Source organism: Trachemys scripta, chromosome 15 (assembly GCF_013100865.1).
Source record: "Trachemys scripta elegans isolate TJP31775 chromosome 15, CAS_Tse_1.0, whole genome shotgun sequence".
NCBI lineage: Eukaryota > Metazoa > Chordata > Testudines > Emydidae > Trachemys > Trachemys scripta.
This window is the reverse complement of record NC_048312.1, coordinates 15,665,236-15,688,195: the sequence shown is the minus strand read 5'-3', so window position 1 is coordinate 15,688,195 and position 22,960 is coordinate 15,665,236. Positions and strand designations below refer to the sequence as shown.

General features: G+C 42.2%; 2 protein-coding genes across 6 annotated transcripts in view; one reads left to right on the top strand and one right to left on the bottom strand.

Annotated features, from left to right (window-relative positions):
• GOLGA3 (golgin A3) overlaps positions 1 to 5,523 on the bottom strand; it is a 38,974-nt gene extending 33,451 nt beyond the window's left edge. Inside the window, exons 1-3 of one of the 4 annotated variants that reach the window (XM_034790868.1) lie at positions 5,292 to 5,381; positions 2,507 to 2,591; positions 2,072 to 2,392 (exon numbers count right to left, since the gene is read on the bottom strand). In XM_034790868.1, coding sequence (XP_034646759.1) covers positions 2,072 to 2,204 — 133 coding nt within the window. In that variant the 5' untranslated portion in view covers positions 2,205 to 2,392; positions 2,507 to 2,591; positions 5,292 to 5,381. Of the gene's footprint in view, positions 1 to 2,071; positions 2,393 to 2,506; positions 2,592 to 5,016; positions 5,040 to 5,291 lie in introns of those variants that run through there. The other 3 variants (XM_034790867.1, XM_034790870.1, XM_034790869.1) reach the window with 3 other exon arrangements.
• Positions 5,524 to 19,205: 13,682 nt separating this feature from the next.
• The window catches only part of LOC117888122, a 49,074-nt gene continuing 45,319 nt past the window's right edge, over positions 19,206 to 22,960 (top strand). The window contains exon 1 of one of the 2 annotated variants that reach the window (XM_034791234.1): positions 19,206 to 19,385. In XM_034791234.1, the coding sequence (XP_034647125.1) occupies positions 19,302 to 19,385 (84 nt within the window). In that variant the 5' untranslated portion in view covers positions 19,206 to 19,301. The remainder of the gene's footprint in view (positions 19,386 to 22,960) is intronic. The other variant, XM_034791235.1, reaches the window with a different exon arrangement.

Sequence of the window (22,960 nt, the reverse complement as noted above, 5' to 3'; positions counted from 1 at the left end):
AGGCCAATGGGGGCTGCGGGAAGCAGCGTGGGCCGAGGGATGTGCTGGCCGCAGCTTCCCGCCGCCCCCATTGGCCCGGGACGGCGAACCGCGGCCAGTGGGGGCCGCGATCGGCCGAACCTGCCGCGTCAGCAGGTAAATAAACTGGCCTGGCCCGCCAGGGTGCTTACCCTGGCGAGCCGCGTGCCAAACGTTGCCGACCACTGCCATAATCCCTTCAGCAGCCCGCGTTATTGGTTTTTATATTAAAAAATTATACTGGTGCTACTGTTTCAGTTTTTGATATGTCTCAGATTTTTGTACTGGAAATGCATAACTGCATCAGAAGTTGTCAAGAGGAAAGAGCCATTTTGAAAGCTATGTTGGGGCATGGGAGGCAATTTGGCATGTTAGCTGGATGTTTCTACTGTGATGGTGAGTAGTGAAATAGCTATGTCATATATAGGCGTCAGCCACAACAACTCAGAAATGATTGGGCAGTTCATATCTGAGCTACTGTTTCAGCCTGTCTTTCTCAATCTGCAGACAACACTGCATCAGTTTACATCTGTTTCATGATTTAAAGGTTATCCTCACAACTATAAAAAAGTGTTAAAAAGATTCTGGAGCACAATTCTCAGCATAGGAATGGATTTCATGGCAAATTCTATAGCCACAAAATATACAGGACACTACATGCTATTGTTAACGTTATTTAGCTGCAATAATTTTGATACATGTCTGCAATCTCCTGAAAGCACCAGAAGGTATAATTAAATAGCATGTCTTTCTCTTGTTTTTAATCTATTTAAAAGCTATGATTGTTAGGAAGATGTCTGACAGAAATAAGGACAGGAAACAGTTAAATTTTAACTTCGTGTGAGATGAATGATTCATCTTATGATTATACCCTGGCAATCAGATACAAGGTTGTCTGACAAACAAAAATAAAGGCTCTGGGCTCCCCTTATTGTAGCTGTATGACCAAAAAAAACCCCAACCAGAACTATACAGATGGGAACTGTAACATACATTCATTACTCAACCATTTCCAACCAACATTAAATCAATTCCACATATGCATATTAGGTTCACCAATGACTATTAGCTAAGATGGTCAGGAATGCAACCCCATGCTCTGGGAGTGGACAACAGGGGATGGATCACTCAATGATTGCCTGTTCAGTTCATTCCCTCTGAAGACCCTGGCATTGGCCATTGTCAGAAGATAGGATACTAGGTTAGATGGACCATTGGTCTGACCCAGTATGGCCGTTCTTATGTTCAACAATAAATCTTTATGCTAAGGAGGCCTATTTAAGTCAGCACATTACTAAACTTCTTGTGAACAAGTGCAAAGTTTTCTACTTTATTATTTTGTAAAGTGGAACAGTTTAGTGGATTATGCTAAACCAGAAAAAAAGCACTCTTTTTCTAGAATAAGAGTGTGTTCACACATGGAGTTATTCAGGAATAGCTATTCCATAACTCCAGGTGCAGACAAGCCCTTGAGGATCTTACCTCTTAATTTCAGGGGAAGAAAAAATAACACAGATTCAGAGGGTCCTGTGGCACCTTTAAGACTAACAGAAGTATTGGGAGCATAAGCTTTTGTGGGTAAGAACCTCTGGGAGCATAAGCTTTTGTGGGTAAGAACCTCACTTCTTCAGATGCAAGACTTGCATCTGAAGAAGTGAGGTTCTTACCCACGAAAGCTTATGCTCCCAATACTTCTGTTAGTCTTAAAGGTGCCACAGGACCCTCTGTTGCTTTTTACAGATTCAGACTAACACGACTACCCCTCTGATACTTGATAACACAGATTAATTGTGATAGGGATTGCTCAATTGCTGTATTTAATTAATGGCTTTAAAAACAAAATTTAAAAGCAGTTTTTAATTAAAAGGATGGACTTCTTCTGAATTTCTAAGACAGATGAGTTATAGTTTTCACAAGACAATCTATATTATTATACGGCAAAATACACTACTGAGTCCAACAAAATAATGGTCAACGTCTTGTCTGACAAAATCATGAACGAGAGAGAAGCCTTATAATCAGAAAGCGATTCAATTCTTATGAAACGACTCACTATTAATTTCAGCTCCTTCAGTTGGCATATCTGATTTGGCTTTATAATCCAGACGTCCTTCTGAACTGTGAGACACCCCATTGCTAGCTCTGTTCTCCAACAGGGCACCTTGCTCAACAGATGAGGAGTCCATGGTAAGAACGACCCAGATCCAAGGAAATTAATTCTTCTGAATAATTTGCCTCCAAGTGAACTACCAAGTCCAGATTCTCTCCATCAGCAGCAGTACTATTCGAGATGTCGTATAGTAGCACAACAGTGGGCTTTTCATTCGTTGGTTTACAGTAGGCAGCTCAAATTCCAGGAGGTCATGAAAATATCCTGGAGCAAAAAAAGCAATTACCAAGATGCTACATTCACTGGAAACAAATACATTTATTTTAAAAACATATTCACAACGTTGAAGATACCAGATAGACAGTAAGTAGCACTTACAAATTGCTCTTCACCCACTCAATTCATTTACTCCAATGTACAGAATCAGGGTATGAAATGATAGTGGAGACAATAATCCACTGTCCTGCAGAATGAATACATTATTTAATAACATATTTCTCAACTTTTACAGTACAAAGACCTGTGCAAGCCTACAGAAATTGGTTCTGCACCCAGACAATTGATTAAAGATCATTATCCTAAAGCCCTTTTTAATGTAAATATGTATTCTAAACTGGGTATCAACTCCAATAAACTACAGTATGTAATTGTCCCACTCCAACAAATTACTGTGGTCACTCGTTCCTGACCATATTTCCCCAAATGAAAACAGGTCACTGCGCAGGGCTTGCTCAAACCTGCGCCCCCACCCCTGCAGCGCTGGCCGAAGCCCCTCCACACAGGGCTGGCCACTTGCCCAAGCCCCAAGAACGTTCCTCCACATACACCCCATTGGGGGTCGTGCACCATTTTTTGGCAAAATTGGGCATGTATCCCGTTTGCTCTTGCCAACTGACGATCAGCTGGCAAGAGCAAACCTGCCCAGTTTTACCAAAAAACTCAGGATGTCTGGGACAGAGCTTAAAAAGGGAACCATCCCAGCCAAAATGAGACATATGGTCACCCTACTCATTAATAATCTGGACTCCTGTACTGTGTATTTTATTTTGGGGAGTTATTCCAGTTGAAGTCTGTTATTTTACCTCTATGAATGCAAATAGTGGCTTGAATCTAACCTTTTATTTAAATCATGACACTATTGTTTATTCAGTTGTAGCTCAGGTTCCTGCACAGCAACCAACACATATAACTTTGCAGGAGCGTGACCTGCTAATTACAGCTTGTGTTGACAGTCAGAATGAAAGTTAGAAGGCCAGCCTAGACTGGCAGCTCTTAGGCCCTAGGGCAAGGCTACTGAGGATATCCTAACAAAATTCACTGCATTCTGCCAATGATATGTCAAACAGCCAGATGTTTAAATATGAGTCAAGACATGAAATGAATGCAATATTATCTTTATAATTTGTTTAACAAATTATCAGTTTAATTACCAATACGCTAATTAAATATAAAAGGTAGAAGATTACAAGAAGTAATGGATTGCTGTACAAAAACAAGACACTAAAAAGCACTTGACTAAAAAGCAGAATTTTATCTAACAGTATAAAAAAAAACTGTTAAATGTGTAAATTGCTCAAATTATTAGATTGTGTTTGGAAGTGTAATTTAACCTTCTATTCCCTCTCCATCTCCACAGAATACATCTATAATTTCTGAGGTGCCACACCACTTGATCTCTTGGTGATTAGAGCAACAGTGTCAAGGGAATAATACAACCAGATTTAAGACCAGATCCTGCAGTCATGAGGGCAAAACTCTCACTGAAATCAATAGAAGTTTAACATGCACTGGACTGGATCCAGTGTTATCCCAATACCAAAAAGAGCCTTGTCCATATCACATGCACACCAAAAAGGCAATGACCCTAGAAAGCCAGCAGCTAATCCATGCCTATTTTCACAGCAGGTGTCTGGACTGGGGTTGGCATTTTAGGATGGAATTTCCCTCCAAAAAGAGAAATATGCATACATTACAAATAACCTCAGACTTTTTAAAGTTACATATAACTCTAACTTAAACTTTAGTAATAGCTGCTACCAATGCTGACATCACGACAGATACTGTACATAGAACAAGTCATAAGGGGATCCTGATTGTAGCAATAGGGTAAAAAGAGTTTACAATCACCATAGTTACACCTTACACAATCCAGTCTGACTAATTTAGATGATTTGTCAGGCATTCCTAGCAACAAATACCTGTGTCTGCCCTGTACACGAACATTCATGTTGCAGAGACTTTTAAAATGTAGTGAAATATAATAACAAAGTTTGTACAAAGGGCTGTGTCTATACAGTACTCTCTCTTCCTAAGGCTCTTCCTTGTTCCTAATCATATAAAGTCATCACATTTTGACTTCTAATTGCTATTAAAATCCATTATAAATTATCTCTTTATAACATACCCATCACAGGCTCCCATCAGACACCTTACACAGAAAGGAGCAGTGTTGGAGGGAAGTGTATAGCCAGCACTAAGAGCACAGGCATTCACGAAACCAAAAAAACCCCAAAAGAACCCATTTGATTAAAAGCATTTAAAAGCACAACACAGACTGACACCCCGTGAAACTTAAAACTTATACCTAAGGTTACCAGAGACAGAGAAAAACAAGTGACAAGAAGCATCAGCTAGAGACACCTGGGAGGACAGGAGTCTTCTATCTGACTCCAAGACAGAAGGCTGGATGTTAGGAAAAGAGACATGGCACAATAATATTTCGCAGTGACATAGCACCTTTCATCCTCCACCCCCCCCAAAGAAACCAGAGAGACACAGCACCACGGAGCCACCGGCGAGGAAGGTTTAACCTCCACACAAGACAGGCAGGAAGGGGTCCCCGGTGACTGATACACACCGCACCACCAGCACTGGTTTATTTCGCTTACCTGGGACACACAAAGTGCCGGCCTGAAACCCCAAGGACGCTGAGCTGCACCCCGGCCTGCCCTGCCCAACCCGAGCTCAGACCCCCGCCCCCTTCCAGGCCAGAGCCCAGCCCCGGCCCGTCCAGCCCCGAGCCCCAGCCCAGCCAGAGCCTAGCCAGACTCCCCGGCGCCGGCCCGCCCAATCCCTCCGGGTCCCTTCCCCGTGGGGACTCGGGGCCCAGCGCTCAGCCCCCTCCCACGGGACCCCCAGCAGGCCCCGTCCCCTCCCCACAGACCTGACAGCTAGCGACGGGCTCCGTCCTCCAGCTGCCAGCCCGAGACGTGGCGCCGCTGCCGCCTCAGCCGGGGGAGGGGAGCGGAGCGGTGCAGCGCGTTTCTCCTCCCCCGCCGGAAGGGCAGGCCGCAGGGCCCCGGAGCGGCGCCGACCCCCGCCGGGTCTGTCTCCCTCCCACACCCAGACCCTCCTTCCCCCGACTTGAGGCGTCCGCGGCTCGGGAAGCGGGGGTCAGCGGGGCAGGGCGGAACGGCTCAGGGGGGCCGCTGTTTCCCAGCTGCGGGGACGGGCTTTGCCGGGACCTTCCGGGATAAGAGGGGAAGGGAGGTCTCCGCCTTGTTGTTTGGGTTGGGGCTGCTGGCGCTGGGGTGGTTTATTGTCCCGCCCTCCCTGCCTGTGTCACGATATATCACGATGGAAGGCCTTGGTCTATGACAACCACGTCTTTTCGCGCCTGCTGCTCCCGTTCAGTATTATAATGGGGCCGCAGGCTTCTGTAGTTCATGTTGACACTAGTTTATTCTCTCATGCCAGGAATCAGGGCTTCCCCCAAGTCATGTGAATGGAAACGAGTGGGATTTACTTGTTCCCTTCATCCCTTACTCTCTCCCCACCACTTCAGTGATCATAGTAGTGGAAATCCCCTGGATTAGAACTCGTACAAGCCAAGCAGTCAGATCCCTGCCTTTGTAAGTGTGTGTGTAATAGGCAACAAAGAGTCCTGTGGCACCTTATAGACAAACAGACGTATTGGAGCATAAATTTTCGTGGGTGAATACCCACTTCGTCAGACGCATGTTGCTTTTTACAGATCCAGACTAACACGACTACCCCTCTGATACTTGTGTGTAATAGCACACTCATCTGCAAATGCCTAAAGGTGGCAACTAATTTACATTTATATATATTACACACACTTTCTGTCGAAAAGAAATACAAGGTACTAGCTTAGTTTTCCATTCAGCTGGCTTTGCAATTTCAATTTCTGTTAGGCTGACCAGATAGCAAGTGTGAAAAATCGGGACGGGGATGGGGGGTAATAGGTGCCTATATAAAGAAAAGCCCCAAATATCGGGATTGTCCTTATAAAATCAGGACATCTGGTCACCCTAATTTTCTGTTGACCCGCTCAACCATCAGAAAAAATCAGGGCTTTTTTCTGTTCATCTGCCAAAGAAAACCTGGAAGTGTTTGTCATTGATTGATGTGGGAAAGAGTGTAGCGGAGGCATTTGGCAATTTGGGGAGGATGTCAAATTGGGGGCACATCACAACTTCCATGATAAAAAAGGTTTGGCATCTACCTGTAATTTATTTTAGACATTTTAAGATGTCTTTTTAATTTGTTTCACGCATCTACTTTATCATTAATCAGTGGGTTTCACTAACAAAATTGTAGAACATGCCTTGAGGTATTATTTTAGTAACTCCTATAAGCAATGTCTGATGTGTCATTTGCACAGAGATTTTAATGTTACCCCTTTTGACCTGAGCATTTTGTGCATAACTGGGGTCTTGCAAGTAGTTTTTGTTAACAGGAAATATTGATGGTGGAGTCAAATATTTCTTTGATGCAATCCTGTTTATTTATAAAGAACATACAAAGTCCTGTTTTTTTAACACTGTAGGAATGAAATAACATTGAGACAGTTTCCTTGCTCAGTATCCCTACCCTCTTTTTCAAGCCTGCACTCTACCCAAAAAGCTCACTCTCAGCTTTCTCTTTTTCACATTACAAAGTGCTTCTCTGTCTGTCTCTCACTTTCTGCTCCCTCTTCTGGCTGTGTCTTCTCACATACATATACACCACTCCACACAAAAAATAATCAGCATAACTCCTCTGCCCACATAACTGTTTCTGACCAGCCTTGCATTTGGCTTTTAGGCAGTATCTCCTATTGTTTCAGCTATCTTACTCTAGAAACAGAGTAATTGTTTTGTATGTTTATCCTGAATGAAGGGCAGCTATTGCGCCCTCCAGCTTCAATGAGGTTTCACCCAACCCCCAATATACATAACATTAAAACATAAGATATTTTAGGCCCCAATCCTGCAAACACACATGTACTTTACACACATGAGCAGTTCCAGTGAGTGCAGTTTGACTACCCACATTCAGAAAGTTAATCATGAGCATTAACAGAATTAGATAGATAGTTTGCAATAAAAAAATGTCTTTGCTTATCAGTATTTTAGTAAAGCAACAGAGAATAGGAAAGTTGGCATGTTCGTCACTAGAAAAGACTCTTCAACCTAGCTACCAATAGGTGATGAGAGCAACTCCCTTTCTTAGCGCCTAATAATGAGGTGGCTCCATTCTTTCAACCATTATCTCCCATGAGGTGGGAGGGAGCATCTCGTCTCTCCCCCACCCCTTCAGGAGGCCTTTCCCAGCATCTCTCACCCCTTGATGGAACACACTTCTGTCTGTTGTTCTTGGCCTCAGTTGCAGGAGCTTTCTCTTCTCTTTGAGCCAGGGTAAGGAGCACTGAGCAGAATAGATCAGGCAATGTGGTTGCTGCCTGTTTCCTTTCAGGCCACAACATTAATTTTGGCAACCTCCTAGGGCACACATCAGCTTTCACGCTAGATAAGGTAGATTTGGGCTCTTTCCCTCCTTGCAGTAATTTTCTTTGTTAATGTAGGATTTCTTTTGAATGCTGGGTTACATAAGCGCATAAGAACGGCCATACTGGGTCAGACCAAAGGTCCATCTAGCCCAGAATCCTGTCTTCTGACAGTGGCCAATGCCTGGTGCTTCAGAGGCAATGAACAGAACAGGTAATCATCAAGTGATCCATTCCCTGTCGCCCATTCCCAGCTTCTAGCAAACAGAGGCTAGGGACACCATCCCTGCCCATCCTGGCTAATAGCCACTGATCAGCCTATCTTCCATGAATTTATCTGGTTGGTTTTTTTTTAACCCTGTTATTAGGGTTATCAACTGCTGTCACTGATTATCATGGAAGACCGATGGTGAAAAAATCTACCCTCTTATCAAGCACATCTCCCTGCCAATGCAGGATTGTTCCCCATAGTACACTTTCCAGAGTCTTGTCCAGTTGTAAATGTCCCAGGTACTGGGCTTCCATTACATTCCTAAGAAGTTGTTCCTTAGTCTAATGTCAATATCTGTCACAAAGCTTTCCTGGATAGTTGGCCTACATTTTCTTTCTTAATTTCATCCCATTACTTCTAGTAAAAAGAGATCTGTTTACTTCAAATTTCATATAAAATTGCTTTCATCCTTCCTACTTTTGTGCTGCAGCAGTGCCTACAATTTCCACTTGGGTCCACATTAGACTGGGAGCTATATACATGCATAATAATGGACAGTCTCTGTCCTGAAGAACTTGCTGTGTGATTTGAAACAAGATGCAACAAGTGAGTTTAACAAAGAAAAGAAGGGAAGGGAGGATGAGAGTAGAAAAAGAGGATCATATGGTTGGATAGTTAAGAAATTGCACACTTCTTGGTTCCAAATCATAAAAAAAAGTCCTAAATGAGGTATTGCTGACGGACACACACCTCACTACAGTGGCTGGATGGTCTCTTCTAAGCAATACAGTAAACTGGGTCCTGAGGAAGGATTTGAAGGAGGGTAGAATAGTTGTCTTCAGACTAGTTCAGGAAAGGGATTCAGGGATATCCTCTATTGTGGACAAGGTCACAAATACAATACTGTATTGATGGGGGACCATAAGAGTACCTAAATAAACTAGACTTAAGTCCAAGGAATAGCAGCTTTCTACAATTCCCGTAACTTTTTCTAGAGTAGATGCATGGTAAGATGGAAAAGACCTAATATATATAGAAATTGTTCCATTTCAGATTAATTGGTTTTCTGCTTTCTTACCAGTAGATCATTTTATTCTGTAGATGTCTAACAAACACATGATGGACCAATTTTATATAAAATCAGCAGAACTACAATTCTCAGTGCTCTGGCCCAGATGCTTATAAGCCCTGTAATCTAGTTCCTTTTGTGAGGTGTGTCCACCAAGTAGGAACTGCAGTCTGTCTGTGTGCAAAATATTTAACAAACAATTTGTAAACCATAAAAGTGGGCTTACATGCTTGAATAAGAAAATGCTCAGCAAACTTGAGCCTGGATTAACAAATACATTCTCAATGAATTTGAGAAGAGCCTTTGAGAAACTGAAGATATGGGAATTTGTTTCAAATTCTTTGGGAGTGATCTGTGATGGATGTCTGTCCACAAAAGATGTCAAGGAACCTATGGTGGGAAAATCTCAAACATCTAGTTCTTTGATTTATCTATTTTTGTAAGAATGTAAAAGAATTGTTGCCTTCCTCCAGAGAACTCAAAGTAACAAAAATTAAGACCTGGAGGTAGTCACTAAGGTAGCATTCCAGTTGCAGTATTTGTCAGTGTCTGCCTATTGGCTTTGAGCCATCTTCTCTGAGACTGTTAATTGCTTGAGTAAAGCTCTGACTAGTTCAGATTTTACGTTTTGGTCTGTCATGTGGCATTGAGAACCCCGGCCACAAAAATAACCATTTGCTTGGAGACAACACATATTGTCACAATTAAACAGTACACAGTAGCATGTAGCTGCAATGAACTTAACAGTCATTAAAACAGGAAGAGAATTTTTCATATGGAAAAATATTTATTAGTAATATAGGTTGTACCAACATACTCTGACAAGTTAGCTGTTTAAAAAGCTAGGGGAAGTCCAGGGCTCGTACAAAACAGGAGTCAAAGTGCAGAGATTCCTCAAAATCAGAAGAGGAAAAGACCTGTTGGGCCACTTCGTTCATCTCTCCGTGCTACTGCAGCGTGTCTCCTTGTGACATCAAATTCAAGGCCTGAGCTCCCAGTGCTGACAGGGGCTGGCATCCTCTAGAGACCAGATATTTAGTTCCTGAAAGAGGGAGCATTTCAAATCATTTTCAAATGAACCTGAATAGGCAAAGTTTAATATGATATTGACAGGCTACTCTGTGGATTGCGTTCAGCTATCCTCAGACAGAGACAGTCATGCTGCAGAGCCTATGAGGGTGACAGATGGAAAACTGAGATTCTGCAGGAGTCCCACTACTAAAGAACATAGACTGCATGCAATAGCTCACTCTTACAATATTTAGGCAGTTACCAGGTAACTGGTATGATGCTACCATACAAGTAATGCAGTGGTTTTTGGGTACTTGAAATAGCTTCCCTTAGCAGCCCCAATAATTGGAGAAACACCTGCTCCCTCATTAAAATTCCAATGGTACACAGCTGCATCTTCCTCCAGCACTCCCCAGGGTCCAATTGTTTTGTATATGTAACATTCATAGTATTTTAATCACAAATGGATTAATCTTTAGAGCACTCTTATTGGGTAGTTAACTATCCCAGTGGTTCATTCTATCTGTTCAAAATTGCAAATGTATTATTTAATCTGATAACTCAGAGTCTGAGCCTCATACTGCAAGGTGCCAAGAGTGGTCTGCAGGATGTTAGGCATGTGTTAGATGCCCAATGTGTTAGATAAGACTTTGGAAAGTCAATAGGACTCTTTGTATATATTTCTATGTCCAAGTGAATGAACAATGGGAATAAAAGGCCTAGATTCCTACTGTGACTCGGGAAGCTGTTAGTGCCAACTGGCAGAGAGCGCAGGGGGTTCATAGGGTTTTACAGGGATCCCCTGGGTCAGATATATGCATAATAGTTTACCAAAGGGTGGCATGTGAAGGCTCTACCGAGAGACAGTAGCCCACTGGTCATCATAATTATTGTGAAATGTATGTAAACACAATATTTAAGGAGTGATGTGTCTACACTAAAAATTATGTTCCTACGGTCTTGGAATTAAGGCAGATCACCAGGAGGTGACATACCTCAGATATGTTCTTTTCAGGGAGGAGGTAACAGACACTTATATCTCTGTCTGGTCATGTGTGTATTATGCATTGTTTGCCTCACAATGGAGACCTATCTGCAGACAGTGCCAGGTGCCAGTCAAGAGATTGCAAAATATGCCAGAAAGAAAATCTCCATGAAGAAACAAAACAGCAGGGTGGTGTCCTATTTATGAAAAAGACAAATAATGGAACTTGTATATCTTGGGGGGCAAAGGAACACACTGGGTCGTACACTAAGCAGGCAAGCTAAAAGTGTGTTTGTCTTATGAAAGGAGGCACTCAGACAGCCTGGCTGTTACACACTGCAATGATTTTGGGTGAGCAATATTCTACAACACATGAAAGTATCATGTTAATGACGTCTGGGCTCTAGGATGCATGTTATAATTTTGTTTTATATGTAATCATTTGTTTCCAATACTTCTACTTGCTATTTCTTGAAATCCTGTGCTTTGTTAAATAAATTTATACTTGATTTCACTATAAACATATCTAAGTGCTGTGTGTTAAGTGGAACGGTGATCTGAGGGGGAACTGGTAAGCAGGGTACTGTTTCTTTGGCAACAGCAAACCTGTGAATACTGCGAGTATCCAGTGGACGAGGGGTGGGACACTCCAGGGAGATACTTGATGGGCTTGAGAGTTGGAGTGTGCCTATAGCTAACTTGTGTAGAGGGCCCGTGGGCCTGAGAGGCCTACAGGGAAGAACTTATGTTGCCTCTCGCAGTGGAGTTGGGAAGCTGACCCCTAGCAGGAACAAACAAGGCTTCCTCATGCAAAGGGCAGTGGTAATGAGATGCCTCAGAGCCCTGGGTACCTTTGGGAAGCGTCACACCTACCGTCAGATTACATGTATCTATGTGGTGCAATAGATTGTTGCAGATTAGATGCATTTGTTAAAAGTCAGATTATCCTTTTACATAATTATTTGATTTGCAGCACATTTGTGGATAATTTTTGTTCTTTGAGCAGGTATTGGTCTGAAGGTTTCCTCTTCGTATTTTCTAGAACAAATTCAGGCACTTTAGTTCTGCTTTTCTGCCATCTGATATGGTAGAGATCCTTGGTCTATAGAACCACAATAAATCACTTTAAAAGGAATTTCTGGTCAACTTTGTAGTGGGGAAGGAAGCTATAGTTTCCCAATCCTGCATAAATTTTTATGTAAGTGTTTGGGGCTGCCTTTTATAGAAAAATACTTTATGAGACATAAGGTAACAATATAATATATATACAAGTGCAACTCACCAGGAACAGGATAGGAAGAAAATTCTTGAAATACCTTGGCAAGTTAAAATGTTAGTACAGTCTAACTACTTAGTTCATTAATGATGTGTCTCAATCATGAATATGGGGTAAATAAAATTTAAACCCAGTTATTGGACAAAACATGGTGCACAGGTCAAAGTCTTGTAAATTTACAATAGTAATATATGCAATTATTACTAGATTAATCCATTGAACATAATAGGGGTGTGGGACAGTAACCCATTTAGAGAGATTACAGATTACAAAAATTAGGAATGTGCATATAAGACCAGAGGAGCACGACACTCCAAATAATATCTATCTTAGTAAAAGGTATTGACCTATTCACAAAACTTTGAAGTATTCCTAAAGTAAGATATAAGGGTAGGAAATTGTTTCCTAGGAAATTGTTTCTCTAGCTGCCATTCAGTGGTCTTACCCTCTGCAGAAAAATAAATTATAGTACCAAAATTTGGAACAACATATGGAGGAAATTCTGAATCCATAACATAGAGGGATGATGTGTGGCCCCTTGTGGGACATGCACTATAGCTTTACAATAGTCTTCTGACCTGTAGAAATATCACCAGAATGCCAGTGGAGGGCAGTCTCTTCCCAAAACCTATTCCAAGTGCTAATATGGTTTACTTTGTAAAACTTGATTACTTTATTCTGGAAAGCAACCTTCTAGCCTTAAAGAACCCTCACGTTTAACTGAATAGAACTAGTAAAGTGCATCCAAAGTGAATAAATATCTCTTCTTTGTACAGAGTAAACTGGTAACTTTTATGTGACATTTCTTGACTTAAATGTCAAGGGTGGGGTGGGTTGTAACTCACTGCAGTAATCTCAGTTGAAAACCTCTCTTCTTTACTTACTACTATTTGTCCTTTTCCCTATTACTTCAGGAACTGACCCTGCAAAAAACTAGGGAGGTGAGCAGTCCCATTAAGTTCAATAGGACTATTCACATGTGTTAGTCTTTGCAGGATTGCAGTCTAGATCTATAAACATGTTATTAAAACCATGTAAAGCATTTTAAGGTACAATCTGTTTGAACATATTTGCACCATATCTTTATTTTGTATTTATACTCAAAATTGCACTAGTAAAGAAGGGAATGGGAGATCTTGCAAGTGATAGGCCCTGGATGATAAACAATTTGTGTTTGGCCACAGTCATGATTCTCACAGGACAAAAGATCATAAATATTTCATTTTCCGCCCAGCTCCTCATCAAAAAAAGCTAAGTAAAATGCAATGGAAAAACTACATACCCCTCAGAGCCAGTAGGTGGCTCTCTCTGTGTACAATCCAATAGACATTGTGTGTATTGTCCAGTTACAGAAGTGGATTTGTTTTCCTAATTATTTTCTTAACAGAGATCTTGTTCTCTTACCACCAACAACACTATGTGCATGCTTCAGTCCCCTGAGCTTATTAGATTTATTTTCCCCTTACACATTCCTCTTATTTGCTTCTATTCAGTCTCCAAGACCCTTTCCCCTCATTATGTATTGGAAAGAAAAACCTGCCCTGACCACCCACAAAACACAAATGGTTAAGTAACTAACCAGCCTGGCACATTGTATTCAGCCTCAGGCATCCAGTTCCCCATCACATCTCAGTAAGGGGAAAATATTTATTCGTACTAAATGTGGAAAATAAAAACCAATTCATTAAAATCTTTAGGAACTTCATCCTCAATGATCAATCATCAATCATTATGGCTGTTCTTATGAGTGCTTACATATCTACAGAAGTATACTCGCAAAGTTCTTTCTCCATTCCTCAGGCCATAGGGATCATTTTTTTTAACCATTATTTGTCCTCCCCTTCTAACAATAAAGAGTTTTTACATTTAGTTCTGTGAGTACTAGTCTACTGTTCATGATCATTCCAATCTCTTTTAAAAGTGAATTTCACAGTGGTGGGCCACTTGTTGAGCATATTTGTGTGTGTGTATGTGTGTGAAATGAGGCTGACAGTGCCATTGTTCCAGGCAAACATAGCTGCCATGGGAGCTCATAATCCTCCTAGGAAAGGTGGTTCCTTAGGTAATTCAGGACAGTCCTGTGAAGGAGTTTCACAATGAACATGGAAGCCTCCATTAAGACTCAGTAGTTAATGGGGAGCCAGTGCAGACAGCAGAGTACTTTTTTTTACTAGGTACAGTGGGCTACAGTAGATAGGAGAAGAATTTTAGAACTTAATCTTATAAACTATTCTGCATGGAAAGCACTCTAGGGTCCCACTGTACATCTGGAGGTGCACTGACTTTACTCACATGGGATAACTTGCAGTAGGAGTGCTAAGGAGGGTGTTCAAGTGTGGACATTGGGCATGCCAAGGATTTTCTTTGGCTAGAAAAAAAAATTAATCGGTTGTGTAGGAGGAGTTTATAAACTTGAACATAAAAAGAAAATCTTCAGAGATTCACCAGTCCTACCTGGATGAAACTACTAACTTCAGATTTGTAATTCTGAGTATTTAGTAATTAGGAAGTTACAGTACAAAGTGCAGTGGAGACAGATCTGTGCTGCAGAGGGATGGTGGGAAGAGCAAAGAAATACTGAAGGGAATGGAGGAGTAGATGGGTCTGAATACAGCTTAAGCAAGAAACGAGAAAGCAAACGTTTGTATGTGTGGTATAAGTTAGAGGTCTACTTTCTGAAACTACAGCACAGTCCACATGGCAGCCTATTCGCCTTGAAAGGCTTATGGGTGCCTGCACTCAGATAACCCTGGGAAAGGAATCCAACTAACAAGGAAGTAAGATCCTTAAAAAAGAGCTAGACTTGGGCATGTTCTCCCTTTCCTTTAGATATTTTTTGTAATATTATTCCAGTCCTGTCAAAACGAAGAAAAATCACTCTTCTGATACCCCTTTTTGCTAGCCCTTGACTTACATGCTCAGCAACTGCACCTAAGCGTAAGCAAGCACTAGATAGAATTTCTTTATTTACTTCTGTCACACTGAGCCTCATGTGGAAAATAATATATTCTTTGTTTGAGGGATTTTTAAAAGCTTAACATGTATTTATGTTGACAGCTGAGACTTAACCGTGAGTGTTAGAAAAGCAATGCATCTCAGTCCTATGCTATAAACAACAGACTATGCTTTGAGCAGGAGAGCTCTGTTGTAAAAAATATGCTGCAAGACTGCCAATTGACAGGGAGTGTATTTATCCAGAATAGGTCCTATATAGTAATACAATACATTGTAACTGACAGGTAACTCATGGGAACATTACACAGAAGGAGGAAGATCTAAAATTCAGACATAAACCAACATGGATCTGGAACAAATGACTGACAACATCGTAGCTCAGGAACCAAAATATCAGCTTCACATAATCCTTCTAAAAATAAAACAGTGAAATAATAATTCTCTGCACATAGAAGTCTTGCAATTGCCAATCTTAAGGCAGACAGGCAGCAAACCAATTTATCTATCAAGTTGTTTCTAATGTTCCCATCACCAGGATATCTGGGTACCAACAAATGCAAATCCCCACTCCTCCTCAGGGAGGCAACACAATCTAGTAGAAGAATGAGCACAGATTAAACAGTCAGAGTTCTGATTCATAACTATGGCTCTGCCACTGACACTCTCCATGGCCTTGGGCAGCTCATGTCATTGTTCTTCCCAAATTCCTCTCATCTGCAAAACAGGGTGGGGGAATAATACAGCTACATCTCAGAGATGTTGTGATGGTTAATTAAGTGGTGTCTGTACAGCTCTTTGGAACATGTCAGTGCTAAGTGCTAATTTTTCTTTTTTTTTATGATGGCACATCTCAAGCACAGAGATGTTAAGTAACTTGTCCCAGGTGACACAGCAAGTCAGAGTCGGAGCTAGGATTAGAACCCATATCTGCTGACACCAGTCCTGTGCCTAATTCAAGTCCCGCTAAAAGGATAGTCTCATTTAAAAAAAAATATTTTTAAGAAATTACCTTTTTTATTTAAACAGTGAAGGATTTGGGTATTTATGCAGAGAAAGAAATATAATGTCACGGGGGTACATTTTATATTAATACATTTTACTTTTATGGTAAAGATAAATGAACTTTATTTGGCTCCTGTCCTACCTTGTGCACAGAACCTTGCACTCATGCAGAGCCCTGTTAACTTTATTGTCTATTTATTGCTCCATTGAGTCCACTCTTGTCTGAGGAACATATTTATTCTTGTTCTTCCAGGAACATAGGATTTGCCATACCAGACGAGACCAATGGTCCCTTTAGTCCAGAGTCCTATCTCCAATATTGACCAATACTAGAGCTTTCAGGGGAAAGTCCAAGAAACCTCCTACTGGACAGTTATGGAATAATGTTCCTATGGGTGGAAGCTTTTCCCCTAAAACCAGCTATTTAGTGCCTGGATCTCTGAAGTCTCCACATGCTGTTTCTTATAAGAAGGTAATTCAACAATACCAAAAAACAAAACAAAAAACAAAAAAGCCCACCACCACCAACAACAACCCACAAATTCTTCTAAGAGTTTAATTTCTAAGGAAATTTGTTTGAACTCTTTCTAGAGACAATTACCATCAACTCTAGCTATCAGCAAAAACAACGAGGTGTCCTTGTGGCACCTTAGAGACTAACAAATTTATTTGGGCATAAGCTTTCGTGGGCTAGAATCCACTTCATTAGATGCATGAAGTGGAAAATACAGGAGCATGTATAAATACATGAAAGGATGGGAGATGCCTTACCAAGTGTGAGATCAGTCTAACAAGACAATTCACTTAACAGCAGGATACCAAGGGAGGAAAGATAACTTTTGAAGTGGTAATGACAGTGGTCCATTTCAGACAGTTGACAAGAAGGTGTGAATAGCAGTAAGGGGAAACTAGTATTGGGGAAAATAGGTTTAGGTTTTGTAATGACCCAACCACTCCCAGTCTTTATTCAGGCCTAATCTGATGGTGTCCAGTTTGCAAATTAATTCCAGTTCTGCAGTTTCACATTGGAGTCTGTTTCTGAGGTTTTTTTGTTGAAGAATTGCCACTTTTAGGTCTGTTATTGAGTGACCAGAGAGATTGAAGTGTTCTCCTACGGGTTTTTGAATGTTATGATTCCTGATGTCAGATTTGTGTCTATTTATTCTTTTGCGTAGAGACTGTCCAGTTAACTCTCTCCTAGGGGGTGGAGAATCTTTGGCTCTATGGAGATGTCTACACTGTAAATGAAGGTGTGATTATAGCACGGTTAGGCTTACTTATGCTAACTTTAATCTAGATATCACAGATAATAATAGCAGTGTAGATGGCATGGACTTCAGATTGCCCAAGCAACCAGAGTACAAGCCTGCCAGGAATATTAGGTACGTACTCTGGTTGCTAGCCAGTGCTGAAGTCCATGCCACCACGTCTACACTGCTACTGCTACTTGTGCTAGCTAGATTAGTGGCTCTTATGTACCCTGTCTGCATTATGGGAGCAAGGAGAAAATACAGTGGAAAACAGAAAATAATTACCTCAAACATAAAACCACTATATGTTTTAAAACTCTCCTCCGCTGTGATGCCTACAACAAATTTGACAATGGCTATGCAGCTGGTGTGTGGTAACACTGCTTTTCAGGCAGTTTTATCTTACTGTTTCCTTGTGCTCCACATATCTATTCTGTTGTATCTGCCTGTTGCCTCTTGTTTTATACTTGACTGTAAGCTTCTGGAGGCAGGGACTGACTTTTTATTTTGTGTAGCATCTAGCACAATAGGGTTCTGGTCTATCATCCGGGTCCCTAGATCCTAGTGCAATGTTACTACTGCTGGTAAGTGTTTGGTGGAAGACTATTTTATATTCTCTTTTTTTAAGAAAACATAGGGGTGTGGTGGTGTGATGGAAAAGTTTGTGCTTGCTTGATTCTCCTATTCCTCAAAGAGCTTGCCATCGTATTCCACTTCAGAGAGCAGGGAAGGAGCAGAACATCAGCAATCCCAGATCTACACAACCCCCTTGTTAGTAGATTATTCCCATATACAGAAATTGGGCAGCACTTGTAGGGTCAGAGGAGTCTCTGCCCAACAGCAACAACGACCTACCAGAAAAATACCTTTCCCTGCTAAGCCCCAGGGTCCATAGGCGCCCACTCCCCTAACAGGCTCTCACCGCACCAGGATTTGGTTTGGCTGGGGTGGCTGTACCTACTCTTAAGTATGTTTTATTGACAACTCCAGAATTTGTTAGTGCTCTCCCTAGGGTGACCAGATATCCAGATATCCTGTCTAGGGACAGTCCCAAGTGTAGGGGCTTTGTCTTATATAGGTGCCTATTACCCCCTACCCCCTCTGCAATTTTCACACTTGCTATCTGATTACCCTAGCTCCCCCACCCCTGAACTGTCAATCACTTAAATTACCCCCAAAGAACCGCGTGTGTACCAAGGGGGGGGGGGGGCAGGAGAACATCCGTGCATCTCTTTCTCTCTCCCACACACATGACACCCTCCTCCCTGCTTTCAACCCTAGTAGCCCCCTGTGAGTCTCCCCCAGAGCTGGAAAAATCAGGCTCGGTTTCTCACAGGCTGAAATTCCGCTTCGTTTCCATCCCGCTGCTTTGGGGGGCACAGGGCAATGTGTGGGGAGGAAAACGCAAGACCTCTCTCTCTTGCCCCAAACACCACCCCCTTCCAGCCTTCCCCCCTCCACCTCCTCTGCTGCAGGTGACTCCCTGGAGGAGAGGGGGAGGGGGAGAAATACAGCGCAGGAGGAGGGAGGGAGTTGAGGAGTGGGACAGAGGCAGGGAGGAAAAGGAGGGAGGTCCAGGCTTGCGGGGGGGTAGGTATTAGGAACAGCTGCTCCAGCCTCCGCTCGCTGCAGCCAACGCACAACACGCAACAGCAGCAGCGCACAGAGCATCAGGATTCAGCCAGCATGGATAAAACTTTCGCCCAGTACAGCTCGGGGTGGCTGTTCCTGACAGCAGTGGCGCTCTGCTTATGGGGTGCCAAAGGCAAGGTAAACGGGGCTGGTCCTCCCCTCTCCCCTAGGGGCCTGCCCTGGGGGTACATCTGCGGCTCTGTGGCTGCTGGGGAGGGAAAGGGTCTGGGGTTGGAGCAGGGGCTGATTTCGCTGGACGGGGCGGGTGTGGGTAGGTGCTGTTGCCCGGGCATGTCTGGCTGGTGTTGTTGTTAAAGGGGCTAGATGGGTTATTGGTGGCTCTGGGAGGAGGGAAATGCTTTGATGTGTAAATGGTGCCCATGGGTGTGGGGGGGAGCTGCTGCCGCTTTGTCAAGGCTTTGTCACCGATGGGCGATATTTAACCTATTCCCTTTCTAAGGCTAGGTCTACACTACCCGCCTGAATCGGCAGGTAGAAATCGATCTCTCGGGGATCGAATTATCGCGTCTCGTCGGGACGCGACAATCGATCCCCGAATCGACGCTCTTACTCCACCAGCGGAGGTCCTCACAGCGGGGTAAGTCAGCTCCGATAGGTCGAATTATAGCGTAGCTGAATTTGCATATCTTAAATCGACCCCCCCCCGTAGTGAAGACCTGCCCTAATGTAATAACACCAGCCTCTTCCCCCAGCCCACCCCATCTCACTGCCTCGCCTCGGTGCTAAACTGCGCTGGGATGTGCGAAAAGTTCCCTTTTTTCTTTTAATTAAGTTGCAAGTGCTTGACCACATCTCAGATCTAATAGGCTTTTCACACCTTGCAGCCAGTGCAGTCGTTGGAAAGCCCGATTAGTGCTCAGTAGGAGGGACTGGTAAGATGACAGTGAACTGCTGGAGCCAATTAATTAGTTCTGAAACTGACCGAGAGCTCCTGGCTCTTGCCTGTGTCTTGAGAGGCCCTGGGAGACAAAAGTCATGCCACGTACAAGCTCCCATCGCTCTCAAGCTAATGATCAAACTACATACTAGAAAATCATAGAATACAGGGTTGGAAGGGACCTTGGGAGGTCATCTAGTCCAACCCCCTGCTCAAAGCAGGACCAATCCCCAGACAGATTTTTGTCCCAGATCCCTAAATGGCCCCCTCAAGGATTTCCAAGAGCTGCACTACTCACCCTAATCCTTTGGAATGGCATCAAGAGTTGTTATCCCCATTGTAGAGATGGGGGACCTGAGGTAGAGAGGCTGTAGGTTATCCCTGGTCACAGGAGTGTGACAGAGCCAGAACTAGAATGCTGGCGTTCTGTCTCCAAGCGCTCATGCTGCTGAGGTGGGGGTGCCACACAGGAGAGCCATTTGTGGCTTTCTGAAGCTGAGAGCAAGCAGAGGGCTAGATCACCTCTCAACCACCCTAGGAGCCAATCTGCCAACCAGGGATTGCCAGTGCAGTACAAAGGGGTCATAGCAGGGCTCAGCATTGAGCCTAAAGACTTGTTTCAACCATTGTACTACATGATTGTACTTCTTTTTCTGGTTAATTTTAAAAATATTTTGATGTCTCTGTTTGCTGTAGTTTGATGTAGTGCCCAAAACATGCTTGGTGCTCTAGAGAAAAATAGAAAGCAAAAGTCCTTGTCCCAAAGATTTTACCTATTATGTGGCTTGCTTTTCAAACTGTGTATTCTCTACTGTGAATACTATCATTCTCAACAATTCATTGTTTTATATTCAAATTTGCCCAGGCCCACATCTAGCTTGTAATATCTTGCTTTCATGTCTGAATTATTGACCTCAGAAATGCCAAGTGGTGAAATTTGAGATAGTAGAGAGCACAATGTATACGAAGGTAACGTAATCCCTTACTGTAATGTATCTTGTACTCATTTTTGTATTTATATCCCATATTTGTGCCTTAGCAGGCTGAAGAGTGCAGGAAACAGTAAGGGTTTGTTTACATAAGGTAGGGTATGAATTTAAACTGCTATAGTTACACCTGTATAATTCCCCATCAGGAGTTATTCTAAAATAAGAGTGCCTCTTTCCAGATTAGTTTGTCACTTTGGATGGGTTTAAGTGAACTGCAAAAAGCCACTTGTATTTTGGAATAAGTGTGTCCACATGCAGAAATTATAGTGGTTTCATTATAACTAGAATAATAGTAAGTATAACTAGAAAAATCTCCCAGGTACACAAGCCTTAAGGCTGAGGATTCAGATATTTCATACAATTTCCCCTTATCTATAGTTTGGAGATGACTTGAGGAGAAGGATTACTAGTTTATGATAATATATTGTGTATAAAATAGGCCAGAAAAAATAATTTGGCCAATGCAGACTCTGGATTGTGAGGGTATTACACACACACACACACACACACACACTTACCAAAAAAATAGCCCCAAACATATAAAAGCAATAACATGAAATGAAGTTTACAATAGAAATAACGGAACCTAACCAGTAGAATTAACCTACCCTTTGATTTAGTGCTTTATAAAGCCCTTGAGACATATGGGTAGCCTGGTGTAATCACTTGCCTTGCTATCTATTATTACTTCCCTAATTGTGTGCATGTAATCCAGAATATGAACAGGGTTTAAACAATGTGACTGGCTTTGTGTGGCACCTCCCCTAAAGGGACACAGGTATAAAATGGGATATATTAAATAGGTAGGGCCAGAAAAGCATCAGTTCTCTGGTTCCTTGGGGGAGCTTGAATATGTACATATCCTTTTCCAATGTACAGTCATTTGCACGAGAAATGGTCACTAACCATTTTGATGAAATAATAGGCAATCCTGGTCCCACTGAAGTCAACAAGACTTTTGCCCTTGACTTCAGTAGGAGCAGGAATAGTGTGGAATCTTCATCCTCTGTCCCAACCACTTTGTTATAAGAAAAGTTGCATGTAAAGCTCTGTCTTCACTACTTAAAAAAATTCTGCTTTTTAAATTTAGGATAACTAACACATGTTAGCTAGCCCGCTGTAAAATCCCAGTAGAGATAAGGCACCTTAATTTTACACAGGATTGACCTTGCCTGGTTAACCATGGGTGGGAGGGTATAACATTGACTCACCTAACAGATGCTTTGTCTCTACACTCTCTAATAGGATTTTATAGCAAGATAACTAATGTATGGTAGTTATTGTTCTGTAAAAATTAATTGGATACTCATATGGAATTGCATCATTTACTAAACAAGGTACATAGTTTATTATCTGTTTTGTTAATGTGGATGCATACCTCTCTGGTCCAACTGCATGCTTCTCTTAATGAGCTGCATAATTCACTAGTTGTCTGATTTTTTTTTACATATTTCTGAACTAGTTTGGCATTGTAATTTCTTCCATATATTAGATGGAATTAGTGTTAGCTGAGTTACATGCTTCTGCGTGTGGGTGGGGCATGGAAGAATGTTTGCGCAAGCTGTATATTTTGGTAGATGGAAAACAGCTTTGCTGATCAACTTCCATTGTTCACACACTTTGAAATCTAGCAGTTTGATTTCCTTTCAGGTGTTTAACCTAGCTATGTACTGATTTTTAAAGAAGCCCCCCTTTTAATGGCAGCACACTGAATCCAGTTGCAGCTTCCTGCATAGATATTACATCTTGTGAAGTCAACTTACCTTTTTTGATCGCATATAGTCTGTAAATTTGCATGACAGTACAGGATAATTTTCTTCAGAACA